The 24620-nt window shown below is 41.7% G+C and overlaps 1 protein-coding gene across 1 annotated transcript; it reads right to left on the bottom strand.

Moving 5' to 3' along the window:
* Window positions 1-258: 258 nt before the first annotated feature.
* LOC115316483 lies at window positions 259-23244 on the bottom strand. The gene is made up of 7 exons (XM_042293921.1): window positions 23050-23244; window positions 20798-20955; window positions 13194-13273; window positions 11656-11658; window positions 4201-4302; window positions 3969-4109; window positions 259-575 (listed from the first exon to the last, which is right to left on the bottom strand). Exons 1-7 carry the CDS (start codon window positions 23242-23244, stop codon window positions 259-261), a joined length of 996 nt encoding a protein of 331 aa, XP_042149855.1.
* Between the last annotated feature and the right edge of the window lie 1376 nt (window positions 23245-24620).

Here is a 24620-nt window from a genome sequence, read left to right as displayed (position 1 = left end):
CAACTCAACAATACTGCGTTTGTTTGAAACGTGTAGTGCGCACCATGTTTTTAAAGTCTCGGCGCAAGTTAGCTAAAACACCATGCATGTATTTTTTTTCTTTTTCTTTTGCAGTGAGAACTCATTTTATTTCCAAGGATGCAAGACACTACACAGTGACATACTTTTTTTAATGTCAAGTTTGCATACAAGACTGCTTTTCATCACCACACAACATGCAATGGAGAATCAGTCCCCTTAATTCTAGGAAATTGGCACTTATTGCCCTGTTAGTGTGGTATTACAGGTTATCGGATTGTAAACTCTAAATATTGGCTCACCACAGGTTATCATGTAGGCGAGAACGCAGTCGAGGGAAATCTGTTTCCATGCGATGTCTTGAAACCATCTTCCAATGCCAGCTTCTACGTAAGGTTCTAACTGTAGTTTTTGAAAATCTGTCGGAGTGCAGTTTTCATCGATTCCCAATTCTTTCTTTTTCTTGTCCGTCAGTTCCTTTTCTTTGTTTTTAATCTGATTTCCCGCGTCCTCCACTATTTTTTTCAGCTCGGTTTTTCTAAGCCACAAGTCGCATCCTGTAAAATTGAAGAAATACCAATTAATCGCGAACATCGTACAGACAGTTTTGGGCGACTATGGATGCACTTAAACGTTCGAAAGCAAGTGACTCCAAGTGAAAACAAAAAAGTCATTTGCGGCGCGGAGAGCCGGTGTAAGTCAACACTATAAAATAAAAATGTCAGTTGTCAGTCAGCCTTCGTCGTGTGTACTAATCTTCTGCCTGTCTGTTTTTGTTGCTGTTTTTTTTTTTCGAGTTTTCTTTTTCTTTCGTTAGTCACGTCGTCGCACAAACCGTTACTAAGTTAAACAAAGCTTAGATAAGCATAGTGTTTTCTCTTATGTCTTTAAACCCCGGACCCGAGCCGTTTCACCACACACCAAAAAATTAAATAAAATACGAATATCTCATTGAATGGGTGTCAATGTTTTCTTGAAAGAGAAAGGCAAGAATAAGCTTTGAATAATTTTTTTATAGTTAAAGCTCAGCTGATTATTCTGACACAGCGTTCCGTAACTGTCCCTGTTATATTTTTAAACGTTATATTTTTAGGTATTCTTTAGATATTTATTTGTATTGTGTCCAGAGACAACCCTGGCCTTGGTTTTGGTACACACTCATACACACACATGCACGTGCATGAGAAAAAACAGAAAATAAAAAAAAAACAGACAGAAAAGCCGAACACTGATGTTATCCAATGTGGATGATTTCTATACTTTTCAGATCCAACTCACTCCCAAAAATGTCAACCACCGCCCATAGTGCATTAAAATATCTTTAAATTAGTAAAATATGGGCATTTAACGCATGTCTTGCACGTAGAAAGTGTTGTGGTGACGACAATTTACAGGACGTACATCTAAAGAAAGCGAAGAAATAAGTCTGGGGCAACGTATTCTGCGATGTGCAGTTTTAGACAAAATAACATAATTTCGAAAATTCCGGCGCCAGTATTGGCAAGTTTAGCCGAAATAACATTGACTCGTAGATACAAAAGAACCGGGTGCCTTAATAATAGTCGTATTCTGTATGTGCCAACTTTCTGTGCACAAGTTCTAGGCTAGCAGGGCTGGTCCCCCCCCCCCCCTCCCCAGTTTCAGACAGTTCGAAACTACAGAGACAAACTCTAGTTTCGATTGAACAGCACATGCATAAAGCCTGACGACTCATGAAGTTTCTTTAAAATGACGGGTTAGAGCGAACACAAACCTAACAGTCACAAACAAAAACTAGCCAAATTTGACACATGATGTAACTAAGGGATGGATCAATATAATCTCCTAAGTCATGTACGCAATATTCACCTCGCAACGTTTGATTGTCTTGTTTATAAAAAAAAAATTAAACGCACATTTCCTGCGTGATAAAAAAAAACAAGTGTTTTTTACTATTTAGACGTAATTTTTGTTTTGCACCATGATGAGATAGCAGATACGTCCTGCAGCAGTTCACAATCAACATGTGATTTGAGTTCGTTTGAAGATCGTAATAGAATCAGCGAACTGAAGCAAATTCGAATGTTTTACACAAAGAGAGACACCATTGGGAAAATGTTAAATGGCAAGGATCCTAGAATAAAACCCCCAGGAACGCCAGATGATATGTATGATCTCGATAACACACTGTTAATACGAGTGTTGTTGATGCGCCAGAAAAGATATGATGAAACCACGAACACACCGGCAAACGCACCTCATAATCCAATAGCTTTTGCACACATAGATCATGATGCACAAGGCCAAATGCTTTGTTAAAGTCAAAAGAAATGGCATCGACCTGCCCATAGTTGGCAACAAATGGAGCCAACGTCACTCGGTCTGCTAAGTTAATTTCAACACTTTCAGACTTAACAAAACCCTGTTGCAATGAATTTAATATTTATTTATAATAACTAGAAATCTGGACTTCTACTGCACTCTCAGACAGTTTTGAGGAAATGGTAAATATACATGATGTTTCATTTGAATTTATTCATATACGAAAATACATGAAAGGTACACTAATGTTGTTTGTGCAGATGAGTTTTAAAATCAGAGGGTCATATTATAGTGGACTCACCGTCACGATAAGTCGGACGAAACTACTAAAACTTGTTAGGTAACTTTTTAGTTAGTGAAAATAAACGTATGGTTCCAATTGGAAACTTGCTGTCGGCGATTAAGAACTACTAAATTATAAAATTTCAGGAATTAATTCAAATGTAAAGTGTGGAGGTGCGCTAAAGTTAGCACTCGTGCCAGCGGCACAAGGCTGGCGGTACGAAACGTGGATGACTACCACCTGCGCAACACAGGAACAAACTTTAGTATATATTATTTCACGTTGGCTTGGCAAAGAGCGAAAACTACGCACCGCTCGAGCCAATCAGAGTGACGGCTGTGAAGCACGTGACAGCCCTTAACAAGGACACAAGGGCGAGAGCGTAACGCGAGAAGTTGGAGAGGAGAGGAAGAAGGAACTTCCCTTTTAACCCGAACCCTCTTTTGTGTGTCACAGACGTCGTTGTTCTCCTCCTCGGAGATTAGCCCCTCACAAAAAATTAGTACAAAAGCGGCTTCCCTCTCTTTTTTGCTCATATCTTTGACAGTACTGTGTGCACATAGTGTGATAGAGTATAGTCAAGTGTCTTGCTCTGACACGCTGATTGGTTTACGCCTTAGCCGTTTGCCAAGCTATGGTGAAGCTTAGATGGCCGATGGTGTTCTCTTCATAAATTAAATCTTCGTATTATCGCTGACGTGGCCTATTCACTTTTAGGTATTTGTTGCACAAGCGATGCATAAAACATCTATTATGTTGTTGCTTTTGTACTAGGGCCCACCTCTCATTCTCAATTATCTTGTAAGTTTCCCACTTACAACGAACTTACGTTTAAATTAAGTTGCACTAACATTATGAATGTATTTGAAATCGCACACGACACCAGCAGTATAAGAGATTTTACTGCAGTTTTGTGAAGTCATCGTCTGAAATCGTAATTGGAACATATGTTGATTGTGCGCGATACTGGGCAATGTTTGGTGCACTCGTTTTTAGTTGAAACAAAACTTTGGTATCAAGAATACCCCTTTTCTGGTTAACATATGCACATGTGCCTTCGAGGCAATGAAGATTACCAACGGTTTGAGACACGACCTCTGTTAAGTGAACATACCTCAAAACTTAGAGTTCATCTTACAAGGTAGGACGCCTCTACGGGCAAATCTGAGTAAAAACATCGCAAAATAAATTCTTCGTAACACAGCTTATGGACAGCTCGTTTTACTCAAGATTCCTTGCGCTAAGCAACCTTAAGTTGGGAGTTTTTTCTTCAGTTATAAAGCAAACTGTAGGTGCTATACATATTTAAATTAGCGAAACACAAGACGACGTGACATTAATCTCGCTGAAGCTTTAATGACCTTACCTCCTGCGGCTGCCGGACTCCTAAGGATATAACATTGCGGCTCGTTGTATACCACATACATTTCAAAATCGTCAGCACTTTCCGGATAGGGAAACAATTCATCTAGAATTTTCCCCGTATAATCACCATATCCAGCATTTCCTGGGTGAGAAAATAATTTTCGTAATTTAAATTAGATATACCACCAACAGAAACAAGCTCCACGCTTGTCGAGCATAAAACCTGAACTTACCTCTATCAGGAAAGGGAGTACTTCTGGAATAACAGGTGGAGTTATCATACTGAGCGAACTTGTAGCTTCCTGGGGGAGCCGGAGTAGCTTTTGGGAGTGTTCCTGATTTCGGGGTACAAAAGCAAGTTAATGCACTTTTAATATAGTTTAGATCAGTGGTTGGCAACCAGCGGCCCGTTGGCCGGATCCGGCCCGCGAGGTAGTATCATACGGCCCTCAGCCTCCCGGTAACCCGCCCTTCCCCCTACGCAGTCAGCTAAGGAAAAAAAAAATTAAGTTGACGTTTTACTTCGCTGCTCGTCTGCGAGCAGACTTTTTCACGAATGAAGTGCATAAAATCTAACTTCCGCTAACGAATGACTAACGAGAACCTCCACAATGTTTTGCGACTCGCAGTTAGCAGCTTGAATGTGGATGTTCGTGGTTTGGCGAGCGCAGTCAATTCTATCCTCCTTGAGCGCAGTTCAACACCAAAAGTCTCTCTGAGAGGAGTCTCTACGTACAAAAAGTTAGGGCGCAAACAAGCTGGTGAAGGTTTAACATTTTGGACGAAACCCCGAGACTGGGGGAAGGGGGGGGGGGGGGAAAGGACAACACAACAGTCTCGGGGTTTTGTCCAAAATGTTAAGACTCTACGTTTTCGTGGAAATGTCGTATCTCATGCTGTTTGTCGTGAAATAAAGAAACTGTTCATTTTCGATTTATGTACGTCAATGTAAGTTCGTGCAAGTGCGTTTTTTTCAATTTTAACTCCTCTCCCCTCCCCCCCCCCCTTCCCCCGCTGCTTGCCGTTGCCCGTTCCGCCTAGGCTTCGCGGCGACTCGGCCCGCTTCGCCAAAAGGTTGCCGACCACTGGTTTAGATGATTAGGCTACTGAAGTCCTCCCAGGTTGCACTCTAGTCCTAACCTGGCAGTGAGGCGAAGCAGTAACGAAACTAATTACAACTATTTGAGTTACTGTAGTTAGTTACATTTCTCTAACTAAATACTTTGCAAGTTACAATAACATTTCAGGAACAACATCATGAAAATTAACACTTATAAGAAAATTTAGACCGCCTGCAAAAATCGGTTTCTCAACGTATCGCGCTGCAATGCACACTATTTAAGGCCAATGCACACTTGCAAACTCACTGTGCCGGCTGTGGGTGTGAGGCGCGATTTCAAGAGATCAGGATCTTGGGTAGAAGCAAAGATAGCCCAGCCAAAGAATTGATGGAACCTCTCTTATAAAGAAGGGACGTGACTGTGTTAGCGATACCTCGGTTTCTTTGTTTGAAAGTGAAGTGCAGCTTTTATCCGGGTTGCTGGTTTGATAATGACTATCGTGGAATGTGTCTTGGTGGGTGACTTTTCTATCTGTTTTTCTGTTTCCTTTTTTCTTCTGTGTAGCGTGCTGCGCATGCTCTTTCTGGATGTTCGTGGTCGATCGAGCACGAATAAACTAATTGAAAGTTTGCGCTTGTCCGTGTCTACTCGCTTGTGATTGTCCCTTGTGTCGCGCAAAAAACCTATAGACTGCATCATGAACCAACTAGGCCAACAACAAGTTTTAATTGACTTTCACTACATCTTTGCACCTTTCTAGTAAATTGCAGTACGATACTTTGATAAACTGATTTTTTCGGAACGTCTAAAGTGCATTAAAAGCGTTAGTTTACATACGGTATAAATGCAACTTAGTAATTTTTGTGTGACTTGTAACTTGGCTTAGAGACAGTTACTTTCCAAATTTTCACTTCTGAGCATCATCTCCGAGCACTTCAATTTAGTGGAAGCACCTGTCGATGAAATTGTTTGAATCATTACTGGGTTTACTTTTCATGACACTAGAATTTGTTAATATTGAGCCTGACTTGATTGAAAATGATTATAAATCAACATTGCGAAGCGGCAAGAGTAGCACTTTTGGAATTGACGCAAACGGTTAACACTTTTGGTAGTTAAACTCACGAGACGATCGTCTGAAACACGCGAACATATGACCGCAAGATAGTAAATGCCACCAATACGATGATGGTGAATGTGAGCTTCTAGAACTTTTTCGCTGCATGTGTCCTCCAGCGCAAAACAAAATGACAGAGTATCTCGATACAAATGTAACGGGTCTGAACAACTTTTAATGCAAGGGTGCAGGCGAGCTGTTAAAGAACTGACATATTTAACCCAGTAAAGTGGGAAAACAGAAGGAAACGACAACACGAATCTCCAAACAAGTCAAAGGGAAACACCGAGCGATCACTAAGTAACAAAGGGAATGACGTCAACCAACTTCTAACAGAGCCACAAAAAAGAAAAGGTCGCAGATTAAGAAATGCTTTCATGCTAATGTCTAGAGAAACGAACTTGTTGCTAAAACAATTAGCGGGCCTATACACCATCCACGACTCTTTCAGTAAACGTTTATAACAAACCCTTTCCCTGTGGAGCTGTTCACTATTTTTCTGGACAACGACACAATTGCCACATGAAGAGAGATGATTCTCTAATTCTGAACCCACGGATTTGTGCTTCTCCGCTCGTTTGGGTCCAGTTAACCTGTCATTAACACATTTAGCCGTCTGACCCACATAGCAAGAACTAAATTTCACGGAAATTTTACACACTACACCCAGATCACAATCCACGGGAGGGTCTCTGATTTTTGTTACCTTCTGTTCTTTACAATAAACTTCTGAGATGTTCGGGGGGGGGGGGGGGGGCATTGTCCAACAGTGTGACGCAGAAAGTTCAAGTGCTTTTTGTGTAGTAGGGGTTAAGACTTGAACCCTAGGCTCGTGAGAGCGGCGCGCTTGCCCGAATTTTGGATGACACGCCCCTTTTTGGACCGATTTTGGCCCATGTGATCATGTTCACGCTGCAATATCTCGTAAAATATTACGATTATCAAAATGCTCTCCGGGATTATAGTAGTAGACGTGCTCTATAGTCTTCTCTTAGTGCTGAAAGTTCGCTGAGACTTTAACCCTAGGTTTCTGAGAGCGGCGCGCTTGCCCGAATTTTCGATGACACGCCCCTTTTTGGACGGATTTTGGCCCATGTGATCATGTTCACGCTGCAATATCTCGTGAAATAATACGATTATCAAAATGCTCTCCGGGATTATAGTAGTAGACCTGCTCTATAGTCTTCTCTTAGTGCTGGGGGTTCGCTGCGGCTTTAACCCTAGGTTTCTGAGAGCGGCGCGCTTGCGCGAATTTTCGATGACACACCCCTTTTTGGATGGTTTTTGGCCCATGTGATCATGTTCACGCTGCAGTATCTCGTAAAATAATACGATTATCAAAATGCTCTCCGGGATTATAGTACTAGACCTGCTCTATAGTCTTCTGTTAGTGCTGGGAGTTCGCTGAGACTTTAACCCTAGGTTTCTGAGAGCGGCGCGCTTGCCCAAATTTTCGATGACACGCCCCTTTTTGGACGGATTTTGGGCCCATGTGATCATGTTCACGCTGCAATATCTTGTAAAATAATACGATTATCAAAATGCTCTCCGGGATTATAGTAGTAGACCTGCTCTATAATATTCTGTTACTGCTGAGAGTTCGCTGAGACTTGAACCCTACGCTCCTGAAAGTGGCGCAGTTGCCCAAATGTTCGATGACACTCCCCTTTTTGGACAATTGTTGGCCGTAAATATGTGCTAAGAGTTAATAATTCTCATCTATTATGTACTATTTATGATAATATTAATTCATTTAGTCTCAATTTGCGCGAGAAACAGATTTTTCCTACTCTAAACAGCTCTGAATTCATTTGGAGGGCCCTGCCTTTTGTAATTTTAATGACCAGGGCACTTTGTAGAATTGACGGATCGCGAAGAAAATAGTACCAAGATTTAGTTAGAGAACTGGAGCTTATAGAACCGAAGAGAGCAACTCGAAATACGGAGTGGTTTGTTTATTAATCGAGACCGAACTCAAACATTGCTCTGCATTACGCCGTACTCCCATAAGGATAATGCTTTTTTTTTCTATTGCCAGTTGGCTCTATTTATTTTAGGCACACGGCCTTTAAATTTAGCAAGATGAACGAGAAGTGTATCTGCTAAAAAGGCTGCTGATAGCAAAATAATGCACCGGTTAGAATTTCGTGAAATAAAGAAAGTCTAATTCGTCCCATTGAGTTACGGGCCGTCCTGCCATCGCTGCCGATAGATGGCGCAAGTAGTGTTGGCGCGCTCGTGTCCAGGAATCGTGGGGTGGAATCCCTTTCCCAGTGGGGCACTTCACTATTTTTCCGAACAACGACACGATTGCTAAATGAAGAGAGATGATTCGGTAATTCTGAACATACGGATTCGCTTTTCACCGCTCGTTCGTGTGCAGTTAACCTGTCATTAAGACATTTAGCCGTCTGACCCAGATAGCGAGAACCGAATTTCGCAGAAATTTTGACAACTGCACCCAGATTGTAATCCACAAGAGGTTCTTTGATTTTTGTTACAACCAGCCTTCTGTGATGAAAGAGGTGTAAACCGGTCGAGCCGAAAATCGGGTTGGAAAACAGCTGTTACACCAAACGTCTTCACTAGCGGATTGAGGTTATGAGAAGCACTATGAAAATGAGGCAAAAAAAAAAAAAAAACCCTACCGTAATATCCCGAGAGTTAGCCCACCTAAAGTCGAAAGCAAATAGGGTGAAATAAAGGGTGAGCCAACTTTAGGTGTGCGATAAAAAAAAAAAGATGAAAAAAATGTTATTTTTAGATTTTCAGATCTACGAAACCTGTAATCGCAATGAGGGGCGATGAACCAAAGACAACTTTCCTTCCCAGTCAGCAATGTTCACTTATCTCTTGCCGTGTCTAAGTAACACCATTTTAGCTGAGGTCATGATTGGCCAAGACCCTGCAATTACTTGAAGTGTGCTATCTCTCGGAGATTTATAAAAGTAGCCAATCGTCCAAAAGTAAGCTTGCATTATCTTTCGAAGGTGGGGCATCTCTGGGGATCTTACGGTACTTTTTTCTACTCCGACGCCTATAGGTAAGTTCAAATTTTTCAGCAAATGATGGATGACCGTAAACAGGAACGCCCTGCTGTAGCTCGCGAAGAACAATCTACGAAGCTGCTTTTCCAAACTGGCGCCCAAACGGTGAGCACAAGAAAACTTTGTTGACTTAATTAGCACAATCTTAACAACTCCCCGCTTTACAATTTTAGAATGAAACCTTACCTCAGAGTGCAATCAATGGCTTCCCCACTTTCTTACCCACTCTCCAGGGTTCAAAATGTCAGTTCAGAGCAGATACTTTTTTTAGAACTAAATGAAGCGTCGGTAATCAGAGCACCTATAGTCATCCGAGATGCGATAGTTTACAAGTAACTACAACGTGAAAAGGAGCCTCCGGTAAGCCTCAACAGAGCGACAAACGACGTTTCATTAGGGGGCTTAGATCATTAAGGGTGTCTTGGTTTTGTATGGTGCCTGGAGCGCGTCTCCGACTGGTGTGTTTATCGTCATCCCCCCCCCCCCCCCCCAATACATCGAAAGTGGTCTCGAAGTAACAACCAATGACGTCAGGGAAGCCGGAGAGTCATGCTGTCGAATGTCCCGATCCTGGCGGTCGATCGTAGAAACACTGGCCAGAAGCACGTGCGAGCGCGAGTTCCTCAGTCGTCGCGGCGTCCCAGCTTCTGGCTGTCGAAGCTTCCGTGAACTGACATACTAGAGAGCGGCCTGCAGCAGAACGGGTGTCCGTCACACCCACCACCACTGCTGGGACACCGCCAGGGTCGCGGCCGGCGACAGCGTGACACTTGTATGACGTCATCAGGCGGAAATCTAGGGACCATTTCTCAGGGACGTGGTAAACACTGCAGTCGGAGACGCGTAACAGACAGCGTAGTCTCACTGGATTTCCTAGTGAAACGGGGATTGCTGCTCTGCTGAGTCTTACCGGAGGCTCTTTTTCACCTCCCTGCCGGCTTGGAACCCATGTGCACTTCGGTTGAAGTACCTGTGATGTATAACTTAGTTTCATTTCTTGAAAACTAACTTTAACGAGTTACAACTGTAAGTGTGTAATTGTAACTTAACCCCATTTCAACTGAGGTAACTGCAACTGTAACTTAATTAGCTGTCATGAGTAGCTTTTACAGCTCTGCAGTGAAGCTAGTTTGGACGATTGTGGCACCAACATAGGCTAATATTAGCTGGTGCCACCAGGCTGTGACGTTGCCAGGGGAGGAACTTAAGGGGCTTCAGCCTCCCTTCCCCCCACCTGAACATTCAGCCGACCTATAATACACAGATATTATTACACCCCCTCCCCTCCCCTTGCCCTCACATCCCAAGTCATCAACATCCGAGCCATCTCTGCACCCCCCAGATAAACCTTTCTGGCCAAGCCACTGCAACCAGATACATATCTGGCCGCTTCAAAGCCACAACCGTGCCTGCCCGTGGGAACCCAGTACAAACCCGCATTGATTGCCTTTACATAATCCAACTTTGCTACAACAACCTACCTAATATTCGGAGCACTCTGTTTCTTAGTAGAAATCCTCAATAGGTTAAGTTTTTTGACTCTAGTGCCACCAATGTTGAGGTAAAAGTTTTCCAAGCTTGTACTAGTAAAGAGAGTTTTCGTTTTTTTAAGTTATTTCTTTGTAAAATTTATTTTCTTATAACCTGCACGGAACGTATCCCCTAAGCACCAAGCCCTAGCTTTCTTCTCATGGTAGGTGGAGCTTCAGTATCTTAGAGTTGGCCTGGAAACCTCGGTAGATCATCTATACGCGGAAGTTAATTAGGACTCGGTAAGGTTTACGACAGCCTTCATACAATGCCCGAATGTAGCTAACCTGATTAAATGTAGACTACACAATTTGACAATACGCAAATGTGGGCACCATGGTGGTGCAATATTTGTAGTAATGGCCAGTCAAAGAAAGCAGGTTTCAATATGTACTCATACTGGTTTAATTTGTAAAATCCGGTCCGTCATCTAACCCAACATTTTAGTTTTAAACCAATATTTACTCAACACCGTGTGTCACCTTGGGTAAATTAGAGGAATATATATATATATATATATATATATATATATATAAATCGGGCTAAGGTGCACGAATTTTTAAAGTTAAATAAGTTACATTTAATCGACAGATAGTCTCATCAAATGAATGCACGTCCTCGTTCTGTGTTTATTGCAAATGTGAATTAAAAATATTATTTGTTGGGCAGAAGAGTAGACAGAAAACGAGCACAAGTTCAAAGGTCACCACAGTAAAGATAAAAAAAGCATTTTTTTTTTGAAGATCCGCTTGTTTTCTCTAGACAACGTTACATCTCAAGCCGCGAATATATAAGTATATATTGATATGGACGGTAAAAGTTTCGAATGCGAGACTTTCAAGGGCATTCACCACCGCTTAGATGCCTGAAAACAATTCTACTAGTAGATGAGTGATTTCTGGATCCCATTGTTTTATGCCAAAACGAAACGACCGGCTTCCGGATGCATTCGTTTATATCTACCACTTATCTATTTGTGCGAGCTGTGTAAAAACAACAAAAAAACCTAGATTTGTCACCGATGAAAAGAAAATTCCGAATCTAATTAAGGGCATTGGAATTTCATTTTTTAGAAAAAGTTTTTTTTAATGCTATATTCATGCTTACTAACTTCAATATAATGGTTTTCCAAAACGCTCATTTATATAGATTGAGGATTTAGCTAGAAAACATATTTTCGGCATGTCGGCAGCCCTCCAAAGGAGCAGGAAGGAAATTTGCACCATTTTAATTAGGCCTGTTTTGTTCTCGTGTAACATAGGCAGACCATCTAACCCTCCTTGGAAGCGCCTCTTTCGTTAAATCTAGCCTTTCGCAGCTTCCGAAGTTTAAAAGAATCAATGGCCAGGACAAGCCCATAAATACAGACTGACAAAATGTAAAACATATCGTATGAGCGATCTTAGTGGTTGAGACCCAAGATAGGGCTAACGATTGGTCCTGCCCCGTGACGTGATAATTTCTTATCTTTAGCAGTGAACTTTTAACAGTATCTTCCCATTCAGATCAGATTGCCACTTTGCTGCTTTTCGGTATAATTTGCCTCATGGTTCTCGGCAGTTTATCTGTCGAGGAATGCCTCCTACCAAAAATAGCTTGCTCACCAACGACGCAAGCTGGTAGTTAATTCCCTGGGGACAATGAAGTTTCCAAAAAGGAAGGTGCTTTTGTATGCCTCAGACTCAGAAAATAGAGAAACCTGGAGTTGAAACTTCAAATGCATTTTTCTCAGTTCAACTTTTTAGCAGGAAATGTAGAATGAAATGTATCATTTGACGTTCTGAAAGCATAAAAACTTAATGCAGGGGTGTCCTGAACTGAAATTTTATAAAAAAACAAAAACAAATTAGAATACTCTGTCTAAAAAAAACACGAAAAAACTCGCTCTTTTAAGATAAAACTTTTGTGAATTTTTATTCACAAAAGTTTTATCTTAAAAGAGCGAGTTTTTCTTTCAGAACTTTCAGAACGTCATTTGACGTTCTGAAAGCATAAAAACTTAATGCAGGGGTGTCCTGAACTGAAATTTTATAAAAAAACAAAAACAAATTAGAATACTCTGTCTAAAAAAACACGAAAAAACTCGCTCTTTTAAGATAAAACTTTTGTGAATTTTTATTTTTGATTTCTGGGTGTTATTATTTTCTTTTTCTCTTCTAGAATTGCCTTTTCTACAATTTTCATTTTAACTTGTACTAAAGCACTCTAGTTCACACTCAAACACACCATTTTTGGATTGCAATTAAATTTTTTTTAAACCTTTTTAATGAAGTCCCGTCGTTTTGATAACTTGAGAAGCGTAGGATGCTGTATAATTGGTAAGGCTGAAACTTCTGAATTTATAATTTAAAATAAGGCCTACTTCGTCCTAAAAATTTGAATAAGTTTGAATGAAGGGTTGAAAGGTTAACCCTCTGAGGCTATATCCCCTCCTCCCTCTTTTTCAAAGCATGGTTTGAGTATATACATACCATTGAAATTTGCCCTTATGACGTTTTCAAGCGGGTAGTCAGTTTGATTCAGAGCTCTCACTTGTAGTGTGACATTCTCGCTGAAATCAAAACATTTTACGAGCAAGTTAAGTTCAGAACATATGCACCGATAAGCTAAGTGAGAGAAGGAGACGAAAGCGTGCGAAGACGCCACAACGTCGAGCTCTGATTGGAAGGATTAGTGGGTAGACCTAAAGGAAGCTGCCTTTGTCTAACGTAGTAGACTGCCGAAGCTGCCTTCTTCGGACGATCTTTCAAGAACACTTTTTAACGAACACCTGCATCTTTCATGCAGGCAACTTTTCTGGAATGCTAGAGTAAAGGGGAAGGCAATGCAGTAGAAATTTGTTTGGGTAAAGTCGGGAGGAATTTACAAATGGTATTTCGAAAATGTGCACATCGTCCGTATAAACAATGTTAAGGATCTGGAGGGAAAAAATGCGTTAGACAGCGACGGTGACTTTCAATACGTGTAAGGACTTCAATAAGTTGAGGCGGTTGCTCGTTGCACCCTGCCACTCAATTTCTGTTCTGTACATGAACATTAGATGTTTGAGAAAGTACTCGGAGTGTCTTAAAGTGATGGTTAATGCAATTTTGCCTCGCATTAACGCTTTTGCTTTAACGGAATCCAACGAACCCTAAGCTTTGTGGGATCTTTACCCGTTATTGGGTTACAATTCCTTTAGTTTTCTCACGAGCATTCAGTTGGAGGGAGGATGCTACTATATGCGAAAAGTGAATAACTATGTCTCAAGTCAGGAAGTAACTTTCGGTTACACAGAACGTATTTTCTTAGAAATTGAGACCTCCTTCCACTCTTTTAGTATTTTCGCGCGCTGTAGACCTCCTTCCAAAAGATACGGGCAATGTCTTCATGAGCTCACAGCGACAAGTTGGCACGAGCTGCAATCTAGTATTATTCGGCATCGTTTGACATATGAACATAGATTTGCTGAAAGATTAAACATTCGATATTTGCGACTACCCTAACGCTTGCTGGTGTAGGTTTTGAAAGCGTTTTCAGTGCACCAACCATATCCGAGGTGGTGGGCGGTAGACTGGTGTCCTCGTGTATTTACCATATTTGTGTCGGGACGTTAGAAGCAACACTGAAACGGCATTAATGTCGCAAAACTTGGCCCACCATTTTTTTGTTGGGTGTCAAATGGTATGGCAGTCTGCCCCGGCAGCGGCTCCGAAAAGTGATCGACAAATCATTCAAATCTTCGATAAAAAGATTTTGGACAGATTGGCTTCGTCACACGTTTGGGGCTCTTTTCTCCAAGGGACATCGCACTCTGATGTTTACTCAACATTTGTTCAAGTCTACGATTCTTTCAAGGCGAAGGCGCAGCGTAACGTTTAGTTAAAAAAAAAAAAAAAACGAAGGCCAGATCGCTTTTGGTTAAATAGTCATATTTTAGCTTCCATCGCTGATAAAAGTTTTCGGTGCGTTGTACGCGAGCTCCTCGAAATATACAATTGCCCGCGGAATTTCATGCAGCAAGGAACGAGGTCACTGCCCACGTACGTTTAGCTAAACGACTTTATTTGAAAAAAAAGGTTCTCACAAAATCGTTCCAATATTTCACAAACTTGGTCCCTTGTGAGAGGTCTTAGAGATCACTACAGTTAGCGCTCAATTGGTGACGTCATATTCAAATTTTTTTCGACAATAGTAAGGAAACCGCGGAAAAGCTTAACACGTTCTTCGCCACTTCTTCAGACAAATCACCCAGTGGCTGTGTTTAGGAAGTATCATTGAAAGATACAAAGAACTCGTCTGCTTTTCTTTATGATATGGATGAAAAAGCTTGGTAGTCGACTGTTTAGTATGAAGTGGACTAGATGACCTGGAGCAGATAGAATTACCTTCGGCTTTATCCAAATTAACTTTTCGTCTTTAAAACACGTGCTTCTTTTTATGACTAACGGTTTCATAAGGACACGTAAGATTAAGAAAGAGATCAAAGTGGCTATTGCTTGACCCATTTTTAAGGGCGGAAACCAAATGTGATACAGAATTACCGCCCCATATCAATATTACCTGTTTTGGTAAACCTGTTAGAAAAGCACCTATTTTTTGTGATTAGCAGTTTTTTGGGCAGCCTGATGATACCCAAATCGCAATACGATTGTCTAGCTGAGAAGGGCACGCAACTGCTCTTAGACGACAATACCGATTATTTGAACGGAGCGTTTCAGAATACTGTCTGTGTGAGTGTGTGTGTGTGTGTGTGTGTGTGCATACCGTTAACCATTCAATTTTGCTGTGTGAACTGTTTAATTTTGGTCTTCGGGAGCTTTCTTTTTTTCTTGAACTGCTGGGCGTTTTCAGAAAGGATCAAACAAACATATCCGGTGACCATTTTTAATTTTGATGAAAAAAAAATATTTTGCTGGCTTCATGCCAAGAAAAATAAAGCAAATCCTTGTTTTCAGAAAAAAGTTTTTGTGTTTGCGAAAAAAATTGTCAGCACCCTCTCAGTGACGTGCGCGTTTTGCGTATCGCCCGATGCTAGAATTTCGGGCGTCTTCTCCCAAAAAACTCTTCTGCCTACGGGTCTAGAAATATTCACTGACAAATTAGGCATAAGAAGGATTGCAAAAAGTATTAATCACCGAGTATTAACGTAGTTGGACTGCTGAAGGCGAGTGGGTTGAACATGAATACATAAAATTGAAAGAATAAAACACGGAGGACAAGCACAGGACAACCACTTTCTTTGAAAAAAGAGAAAGTCGTTGTCCCGTGCTTGTCCTCCGTGTTTTATTCTTTCAATTTTATGTAGGGTAGTTATTTTGAGAACAAAAAAATGCACAATAACGATCTGGATTAAAGAATGTTTTTCTCCGTATCTATAAAAGCTAAGGTCTCAAACCCTTGCCAGGGTGTTACTTTGTATATAGTTCATCTTTGCGTGAAATATTGTTGTCCTGGTTAGCGGGAGGAATTTAGAAGAATTGCTCACACAAGGACATTCAATCGAAAATGCATTATCTTGAAAATCATTTAAAAAAGGCCATATTTATTATTAGAGAGTTTTAGTAATACGTATAGGAGCAAACGCAGACCCCATACGTTAACGTTAACGTTGCGTCCTCCACACTGCGCATGCGCCATACGTACGTACTGCGGCGAGCCTTGCGTACGTACGCTCGCTATCGATTTTTGCGAACGTACGTAGCGGTCCCCTGCGTGCCATCTCGTTGCTCTCGTCGCGCACGGGAGAGCGCGAGACTAGCCCAGTTTGAAAAATGGCGGCGGTGAGGCAAACCAGCGGAAGTGCTACGCGCATTGTACGGGTTCGCTTTACCACTGAAGATGGCATCAACTTCCTCAAAGAAGTCAACGCGACGAACCCTTTCGAGCACCCACAACGATGGGTGTCGATAGCCAAGAACATTGGCGACGCCGTCGAACCCAAAAAGATGTTTACCGTGCGGTCGGTACAAAAAAAAAAACACGTACACAAGAGGCACACGAAAACACGCACTTCCGTCCTTCCGTAACAAAGCGAGGAGAATCGGGGCATTGGATTTGCTTGACCGAATACCCACCTTAGATTGTTTGAAGCAGTTTACAGGAGCACATCTAGATGGCGCTACAAGTCTTTACGTATGCGTTCTTCTTCCGCTGTACTAAAAGTGCGTATTCGACACGCTCCGTGACGTTCCGTCGACGCAACGTTAACGCTAACGTAGGGGGTTTGCGTTTGCCCCTATACGTATTACTAAAACTCTCTATTATTTAAACTCTCTCAAATTGACGTTGATAATATGTGTTAACAGAGTCTACAAAACGTAATGCAATATTTGTGTGGCTGTTAATTTATAAAGCGCGAAATATCGCCAAATTGACGCTAACGCGGTTGCCATAAATGCATGGGGCGTGCACTTACCCGTTCTTCACGATTTCATTATTATTAAAAAGCGTAAAACTGCTACGGGGTGGTCAGGAAAATAGAAATTAACAGCACAGAGGTGGACGGTAGTTTGTAGGGAAAATGTCTTATATATTTTTGTACAACCGACCCAAAAATGCCCATGGACCGGAGCGATCGAGGTGCGCCACCCTGTAACATGCTTCGCGGTGCCTGTTTCAACAGCCGGCGTATAGCGTCTCCGTCTACGCGGCGTAAAGGAAGCAACCGGAGCGACTTTGCAAACAGGTCAGCCTACAACCCTGGCGGCAGACTTGTACACGTTACTGAAAAATAGTAAGGAATTACATTTACAATTACTCAAGGCTAAATTGTAATTTATTACAATGACAATTACCTTTCCATGAAAGTAAGTGACCGTTACCCCAAAAAGTAATCCGTTACTTTCGTGGCGTTACTTTCAACAATATTGTCTTCAATTAACAAATAAACGGAAGAGGGTCATTCAAATTCTTAGTGTTGCCACCTGTTCCATTTGCGCACAGACGGCGGCGGAGTATCGAGTATCGTTAACGGAGTCATCGGACCGATCGACTAAAATTCTCCATTCTCGAAATCGCAAAGCTATAGAAGTCCTCATACACCTAGCCAAAACTAGAATAAGAATTGATTTAGGCGTCCATCCTACTATACCGGCATATATTGCCAGACAATAGCAAAAAACATAGTTGTAACAGTAAGGTGATAATTCAATGATAAATAACGTTTGGCCAGTTTGGCTCGATATTCTTCTTCGTTTGGTTTTGAACAGGTCGAGCCTCGGTTGAGACGTTGGTGAATGAAAAAAAGTTTCCAGTAAATAAATACAAGTAATAAAAAAAGGACACTCATAACAACAATTAATAAGAACGTCGGTTAAAACAACGAAATGTAAACGCACGTTTGCCGTGTGTACCTTTCTTGGTGCCGTTCAAAAACACACGGAGCACGAATCGACTGCAGTTTACTCCGGTGTTCTCCAGATAGACGCCCGCTGATGCCACGGGCAGCGAAGGGCAGAGTACTAAGTAAACCGCGCTATGGGCCCCACTTTCGAGTTTCACTCTCTCCCCAAGCCCAGAATATCAAGTCTACGTCAGCCATAATTATGCTTATTTGTAAAAATATCTGCTTCAAATAAGAAGCGTCCTGCTGTGGGAAAAACAGGAAGAAGAAAGGAAGACTATTACCATTTTCAAAGTGTTCGCAAAAAGCTGACTCACAAGGAGGGTGACTGTGATGCAGATCACCTGGCTGGAATTCACAAATAAAGTGGGCCAACTCTAGAAGTTGGACTACAAGAAAGCAAGTAGCTTTTAAAACAGGGTCAAATAAGGTGAAAGAAACAGAAAAAAATACATCCTGTTTTCGAGAAGATGATAAGTGTGCAGCAACGAACGAGGATGCTTGTGGCAATAACATCTTCACATATTATCACATCTCTTTTAGCGGATGTCTGGTGTTGGGACATAATGAAAATGGTCGTAGTCATTATAAACGAGAAGGACATTGTTAATGCTTGTCTGCGCACCTACCGTCTGGAGCTTCTCGAAGAAGTACACAATCCCTTCCCGTCCTCCTCTCCCCGTTTTCGATCACAAAAAAAAAGGCCCAAAAAAAAACAAAACGGATACTTCCCGCCCCCCCCCCTTTTTTTTTTTTTGTAGAAATGTTTATTTGCTTTTTTTTTTTGACATTGTTGTTAGGGTCTAAAAAAAAATAGATTTGCAAACAAAAAAGGCTTTGCGGAACTGAAGGGTGCCAAGCCTCCCTTTGCGCGTGACAGTGTCACTGCGCTCGACTTTACCAAAATAAATACAACCCCTCCTTTAGAAGGGGGGGGGGGGGGTTGACCCTAAAAAAAAAAGTAACGGATTACAAGGAATCCGTTACGCAAAAAATGTAAGGGAATTACTTTAAAATTACTCTAGAAGATATGTAATTATTCCGTTACTAAATTACTGATAAATGTAAGGGATTACAAGTAATTTCGTTACTTGTAACGGATTACGTACAAGTCTGCCTGGCGGTAACATGATCTAGGAGGTAGGGCGCGGCAGAACCTGAACCTGTGCCGCCTGTGACCGCCAATAGATTCGCCGCCGCGCGCCTAGGGCCGCACAAATACTACAAGCTGTTTTCACTGCTGTGAATTGGTTTCTTGACAACTGTATCAAAGTTAACTCCTCAAAAACTAGTTTAGTATGTAGTAGAACATTCCTCTGTTAATTCATACCTCTTATTGCGCTTCTTGTTCCTATACGACCGATTCTTACGTCAATTCAGTGAAATACATTGGCGTTTACTTTGACAGCGACCTAGCTTGGAACACCCACCTGTCCTATATTTTTAGCAAACTCAGAAGTGCTGCCTGGCTTCTGTACACAAGTAGACATCATGCGCCGATCTGTGTGCGCAGAGCTATTGCCAGCAGTCTTGCAGTTTTAAGATATGAAATTAGGTATTCTGATGAGACTGAGGCAGGAAAAGAGGAAGTTTCAAAGTAGAAGAAAAAGGAACAGTCGAGGATACGTCTCTAATTAGAGACGTATCCTCGACTGTTCCTTTTTCTTCTACTTTGAAACTTCCTCTTTTCCTGCCTCAGTCTCAGGCTAACATCAGAATGGTTAATTTCCACCAGCTCGCCTGCGCACTCACTACAATATCAATGAAATTAGGTATTTTTTTCCAATTGCCTCATAAGATGGAAAGTACAGATCGATAATATTCTGCGGAACTTACTGAAGAGCGAGGCGTATAACTGTGATTTAACAGAATGCGGAAATATTTTTGAGTATCTTGGGTTACCTTCCTGCCAGAAGTTGTTCGTGGATTCAGTAATTTTGCGCCACTTTTGGATGGATGATTTAAAAGAAAAAAAATTCATGTCCTCCCGAGTTCTAAGAGATTGTCCTCGCTATGTTGCGCCTCGTTCTTATACTCGCTACGGTCAAGCTAGTCGTGATATTTATGTCCCGAAAATATTTAATTCACTTCCTGGTGACATTATTACGCTTGCCTCAAAAAGGCAGCTAAACAAAATCCTCAATGACTGGATTCTACATTCAGTATTCGTTAATGTTTTCTTACCTTTATTTTGACAACCTTGTCGGTACGTTTTTATCTTACCTGTCTCAATATTTCTATAATGTTTGATCCGGTCCACTGTGATGGACTATCTGTTCCCGTTGCATGTATATATTTCTATGTATACTCTTTATGCGTCTCTACATGTACTCTTTATGTATCTCTACATGTACCTGTACATATGTCTATAATGTTTTACCGGTCCACTGTGATTGACTGTCTCTATGCGTGCCATGTACAAAGTCACTGACTGCCCACCGCTTCCCCCTTTCCGCCCTGCCCCGGAAACTATGATTATTTATCTGTGTTAGTTTGTTAACTAAGTATGCATATAATGATTACTACCTCTTTCGGGCCATGTTCCACAAGACTATTTGGGCTTTGACGGGCCCCAAAATATAGAAAAAAAACATGAAAGCAGAATGAACATTATCTTATTATTATTATTATTATTATTATCATTATTATTATCATTATCAATAATCATTATAGATGTATTATTATTATTATTATTATTATTATTATTATTATTATTATTATTATTATTTAGCCGATGAGTGAAGTACTTACTATTTCTTTCTTCTCGTATCGTAACTCATTATTGTGTAATTTGCGGTTTTGTTCGTTTTGTCTGTGATATTTGCTGATGTGAAGATACATCTCTCATAAACGGAAGCGTCGGTGCGAAACAACAAAAAATACGTATTATTTGACGTTTGTTCTAGGACCTGCAATCATCAAAACGAAACATTTCTTATTATTTTTCTCAATATTTAAACAAGACGCATGGCAGGGCCAACTAAATAGGGCACTTGTACCCGTGCCACACGGGCCACTCGAATGCCATTTACAACAAATGACATTCCTGTGATCGACGAATGGGCTCGCGATCTGTCGCGCGTGGAATGCCCCAACCTCGGGGTATCGCACGCTGATTGGCCGATCCTTCAAATGTCATTCGTTCTTAACGGCATTCGAGTTACCCGTGTGGCACGGGTATTACTCGCGTTTAAGCATTCGTATCCTGTCGACAGTGAAAATCAGGCATTGCCCCACTTTAAATCACAGCAAACTAATGATGTCCGTCTATATTGAATGCCTACCCTTCAATGAACGCTCTTACACAAAGAACAAATCAAACGCTTGTATCACTAACATTGGTTTCAACACGACTACAACATAAATGTGCGCGTGCCATTACATTACTTGCAAGCGCGTATTTGTGTAACCGTAAAGAATAATTATATGATTGCAGAGAACTAACACCTGCAAACGACGCTGCGAATTTTAAACATCTCTACCACGCACATGTCTTTGTATGATATTTCTTTAGTCCTAAAATGCATACTCAAAAAATTAATTTGCGTATGGTCATGCAATGCTTTTAGGAAACGATAGTTCAGGAGTCATTACCGCTCCTTGGATTTCTGTTTAATCATAATGTAGTTATTTCTGCTTTCTTCGTCTTTTGTAATAAAGTAGTATGGTTTCTAAAAATGATCGGGCAACAATGTGCCGTACACTCCGGTCTATATAGGGTGATTCAAGGAGACGCCAGCCTCTTTAAATCGACCGCACAATTCGGTTTCTTATCCTATTGCGCTACGACTTTGTGCAGCGTTGCACACAGATGGTGCATTTTTTTTTTTGTAAAATTTGCAAAGAGCGAACTTACCTGAGGGAAATGTAAAGAAAGAAAAAGGCTTAGCTCCTATGGAAACGCAACGACGCCACCGGTCTTCAAACAACACGGCACCGTTTCGCACGGGAGACAAGAGATGGCGCAAGCGGTCGCGACACCAACTGCCGCCAACGAACGAGCATACGACGACGGGAGCCGGCGTGTTTAGCAGACAAGGAACTGCAGTTCCTTGTTGTTATTGCGCCTGTTTTTGTTTCTGCGACTGTCGCCGCCCGCGGAACGCGCGCCGCTTTCGAGTCGAAAAGATTGCTAAAGACGCTGGCTCTCGGCGCCGTATGCTCGTTCGTTGGCGGCGTTCGTTGCGCCATCTCTTGTGTCCCATGCGAAACGGCGCAGTGTTGTTTGCAGACCGGTGGCGTCGCTGCGTTTCCATAGGAGCTAAGCCTTTTTCTTTCTTTACTTTTTCCTCAGGTAAGTTCGCTCTTTGCAAGTTTTACAAAAAAAAAAAAGCACCATCTCTGGGCAACTTTGCAGAAAGTCGCAGCGCGATAGGTTAAGAAACCAAATTTTCCGGTTAATTTGAAGAGCCTGCCGTCTCCTTGAATCACCCGGTATTGTAACCATAAAGGTAGGAAGAAAAAGAGGAGATATAGCGACTCAAGCCAGACACACGAGAAAATCCCAAGTGAAGCCGAAAGGGGGGGACGCGGTCGGTGGAACGGCCCCCAAGGTGAACAAAACTACACCAAAGCCGCTGCTGGTGCCAAATCAGGTGTCCTTTCTTCAGGTTTCGGTCATCGTTGGGGGTGTGTCCCTCTAAACCGGAAAACCCGGGACCACTTCGCCTCCAGGACACCTCGATGATGGTAACTTTAGCGCGCTCCCTACGCGCCCCAAATAATTCTGTTACTCATTTAGTAGTTTTAGATGATACTCAGCAAGTTTCTGATAGGAATCATATATTTATCTTCATCAATAAAAATGTAAATGAGCACATTTTAGTTAATTAACTGATTTTGCGTGATGCTTATCGACTGATATTATGTCTTTCTGACCGTCTAACTCACCTGCACAGTCCGCGTAAGTATAGCTTACGTGTATTTTTTTTAAACAAATCAGTAAAGCCTTAAGAAGACAGCCTGTATTTCGTCCCCCACCCCCTCTTATCTTAATAACATACCTTCCATGCATCTTGCAGAGACCCAAGATCTGGGTAGTTGAAGTAAGGGCTGTTGTCCGGGTTTTTTATGGTCATTTTTTCTGTCCAGTGAAAGCTCGGTGTCCATCTGCGGCTCTGCGCCAAGACCTCAGCCGCAGCGAAATATGCGAACAACAATGCGCACTGGAGGTTCATAGCAACGTATTCTTTCTGCATTCCCTCCTCTTTAGAGATCGACTGAAGACTGCCTAAGTGTTAAATAAGTTCCTATTTTTTGTGTTGTTATTTGAAAATACAGCTGTACCGGATCATAGCTGACGTTTGTGACGAGATTTTCTTCAGGGAAAAGCATTGTTCGGAGAGGCTGCGTTAACATGTCGGACAAGTGTTCGTAATACACAACGAAGTAAAAAAAAAATGCCCGAAGTAGTTTCGGAAGGCAATTATAGATTTCAGTGGTTCCGATTCCTTCGTCGCCTTGGTTACTCTGGTTGCAGCTCACACAAACGCCTGAAACAGCCTTGACGCGAGAGAAACAACAAAGTCACATTTCGCCGTACTAAGTCGTGAGAATGAACTCAAAACTAAGCTGACAAGATTTATAAAAAAAAACAAAAAAAACAGTAACTATGGCATGAATGGGCGTCTTCCCAATCAATACAATCACCCAGTTTTTATCGCTTCCTAGCTTGGACTGTCGTGAGGTGATTATTGTCAGAAACAAGGAAAGGGAATACGACATGGTAAACTATGGACACTGACGTCTTAGACAACGCAGCGCGTGCCAGGACCCAATAGTTTTATTATCGCTCCGAAACCGATTAGATTTTGGCAATTTGTGATAAGAACGCCCAAGAACGAATCACAAAGCGAGAAGAGTTAAGGTAAGAAATCACACGCCCGGTATTTCTTAAGCTGACGGTGATTACTATCTATCTGGCTTATAAAACAATTATTTCGTCAACGATAGAATAATAAAGCGTCATTGAACTCTGGTATAACGTCAATTACACTACGAATTCAGACGAGGCTACAAAGAAATCCGTAAGGCTGGGATTGCACTGCTCATTCATCTCGCAAAACACAGTCTGCAAACACGAGTCACCGCAATGTCCGTGGTTCGAATGCCGCGTGCCCAAGTTTCCTCCCTGAACTCATTTTCACTCGGCATTCGAAGCAGGGATCTCGCGATGGCTCGTGTTCAAATCTCGATGCAGAGTGTTTTTTCTATGATGCATAAACAGTGTAACCCCGGCTTTATGTTTACATTTCGAGCGTAAGAGGTGACATTCGTGACTTAATTATCTAGCCCAGACAGCTGGTATCCTTTTTACTGACCGAAACGAAATTATTGTGCAGGCTTAAATGCGTGCACGCATCAAGTTTCTCCAGGTATGTTCCCGTCATTTCGCTTCGAAAGTCAAGTAGCTAAACATTTCCAGTGCACCTGGCCTTCCAAAGCGAATATTTTTAGACCGTGTTTTAATTGTGCCTCATGACAAACGAGAAAGAGGCGTTTAGAGGTACCCCCCCCTCCCCTTGCTAACCGCCATGTTGTACAATTTTGACAACTTGACACGTGACTGTACCAA

This window comes from Ixodes scapularis, unplaced genomic scaffold, assembly GCF_016920785.2.
Source record: "Ixodes scapularis isolate PalLabHiFi unplaced genomic scaffold, ASM1692078v2 PGA_scaffold5__190_contigs__length_132052651, whole genome shotgun sequence".
Taxonomy (NCBI): domain Eukaryota; kingdom Metazoa; phylum Arthropoda; class Arachnida; order Ixodida; family Ixodidae; genus Ixodes; species Ixodes scapularis.
The sequence above is the reverse complement of the archived record's forward strand: the minus strand, read 5'-3'. Positions and strand labels throughout refer to the sequence as shown.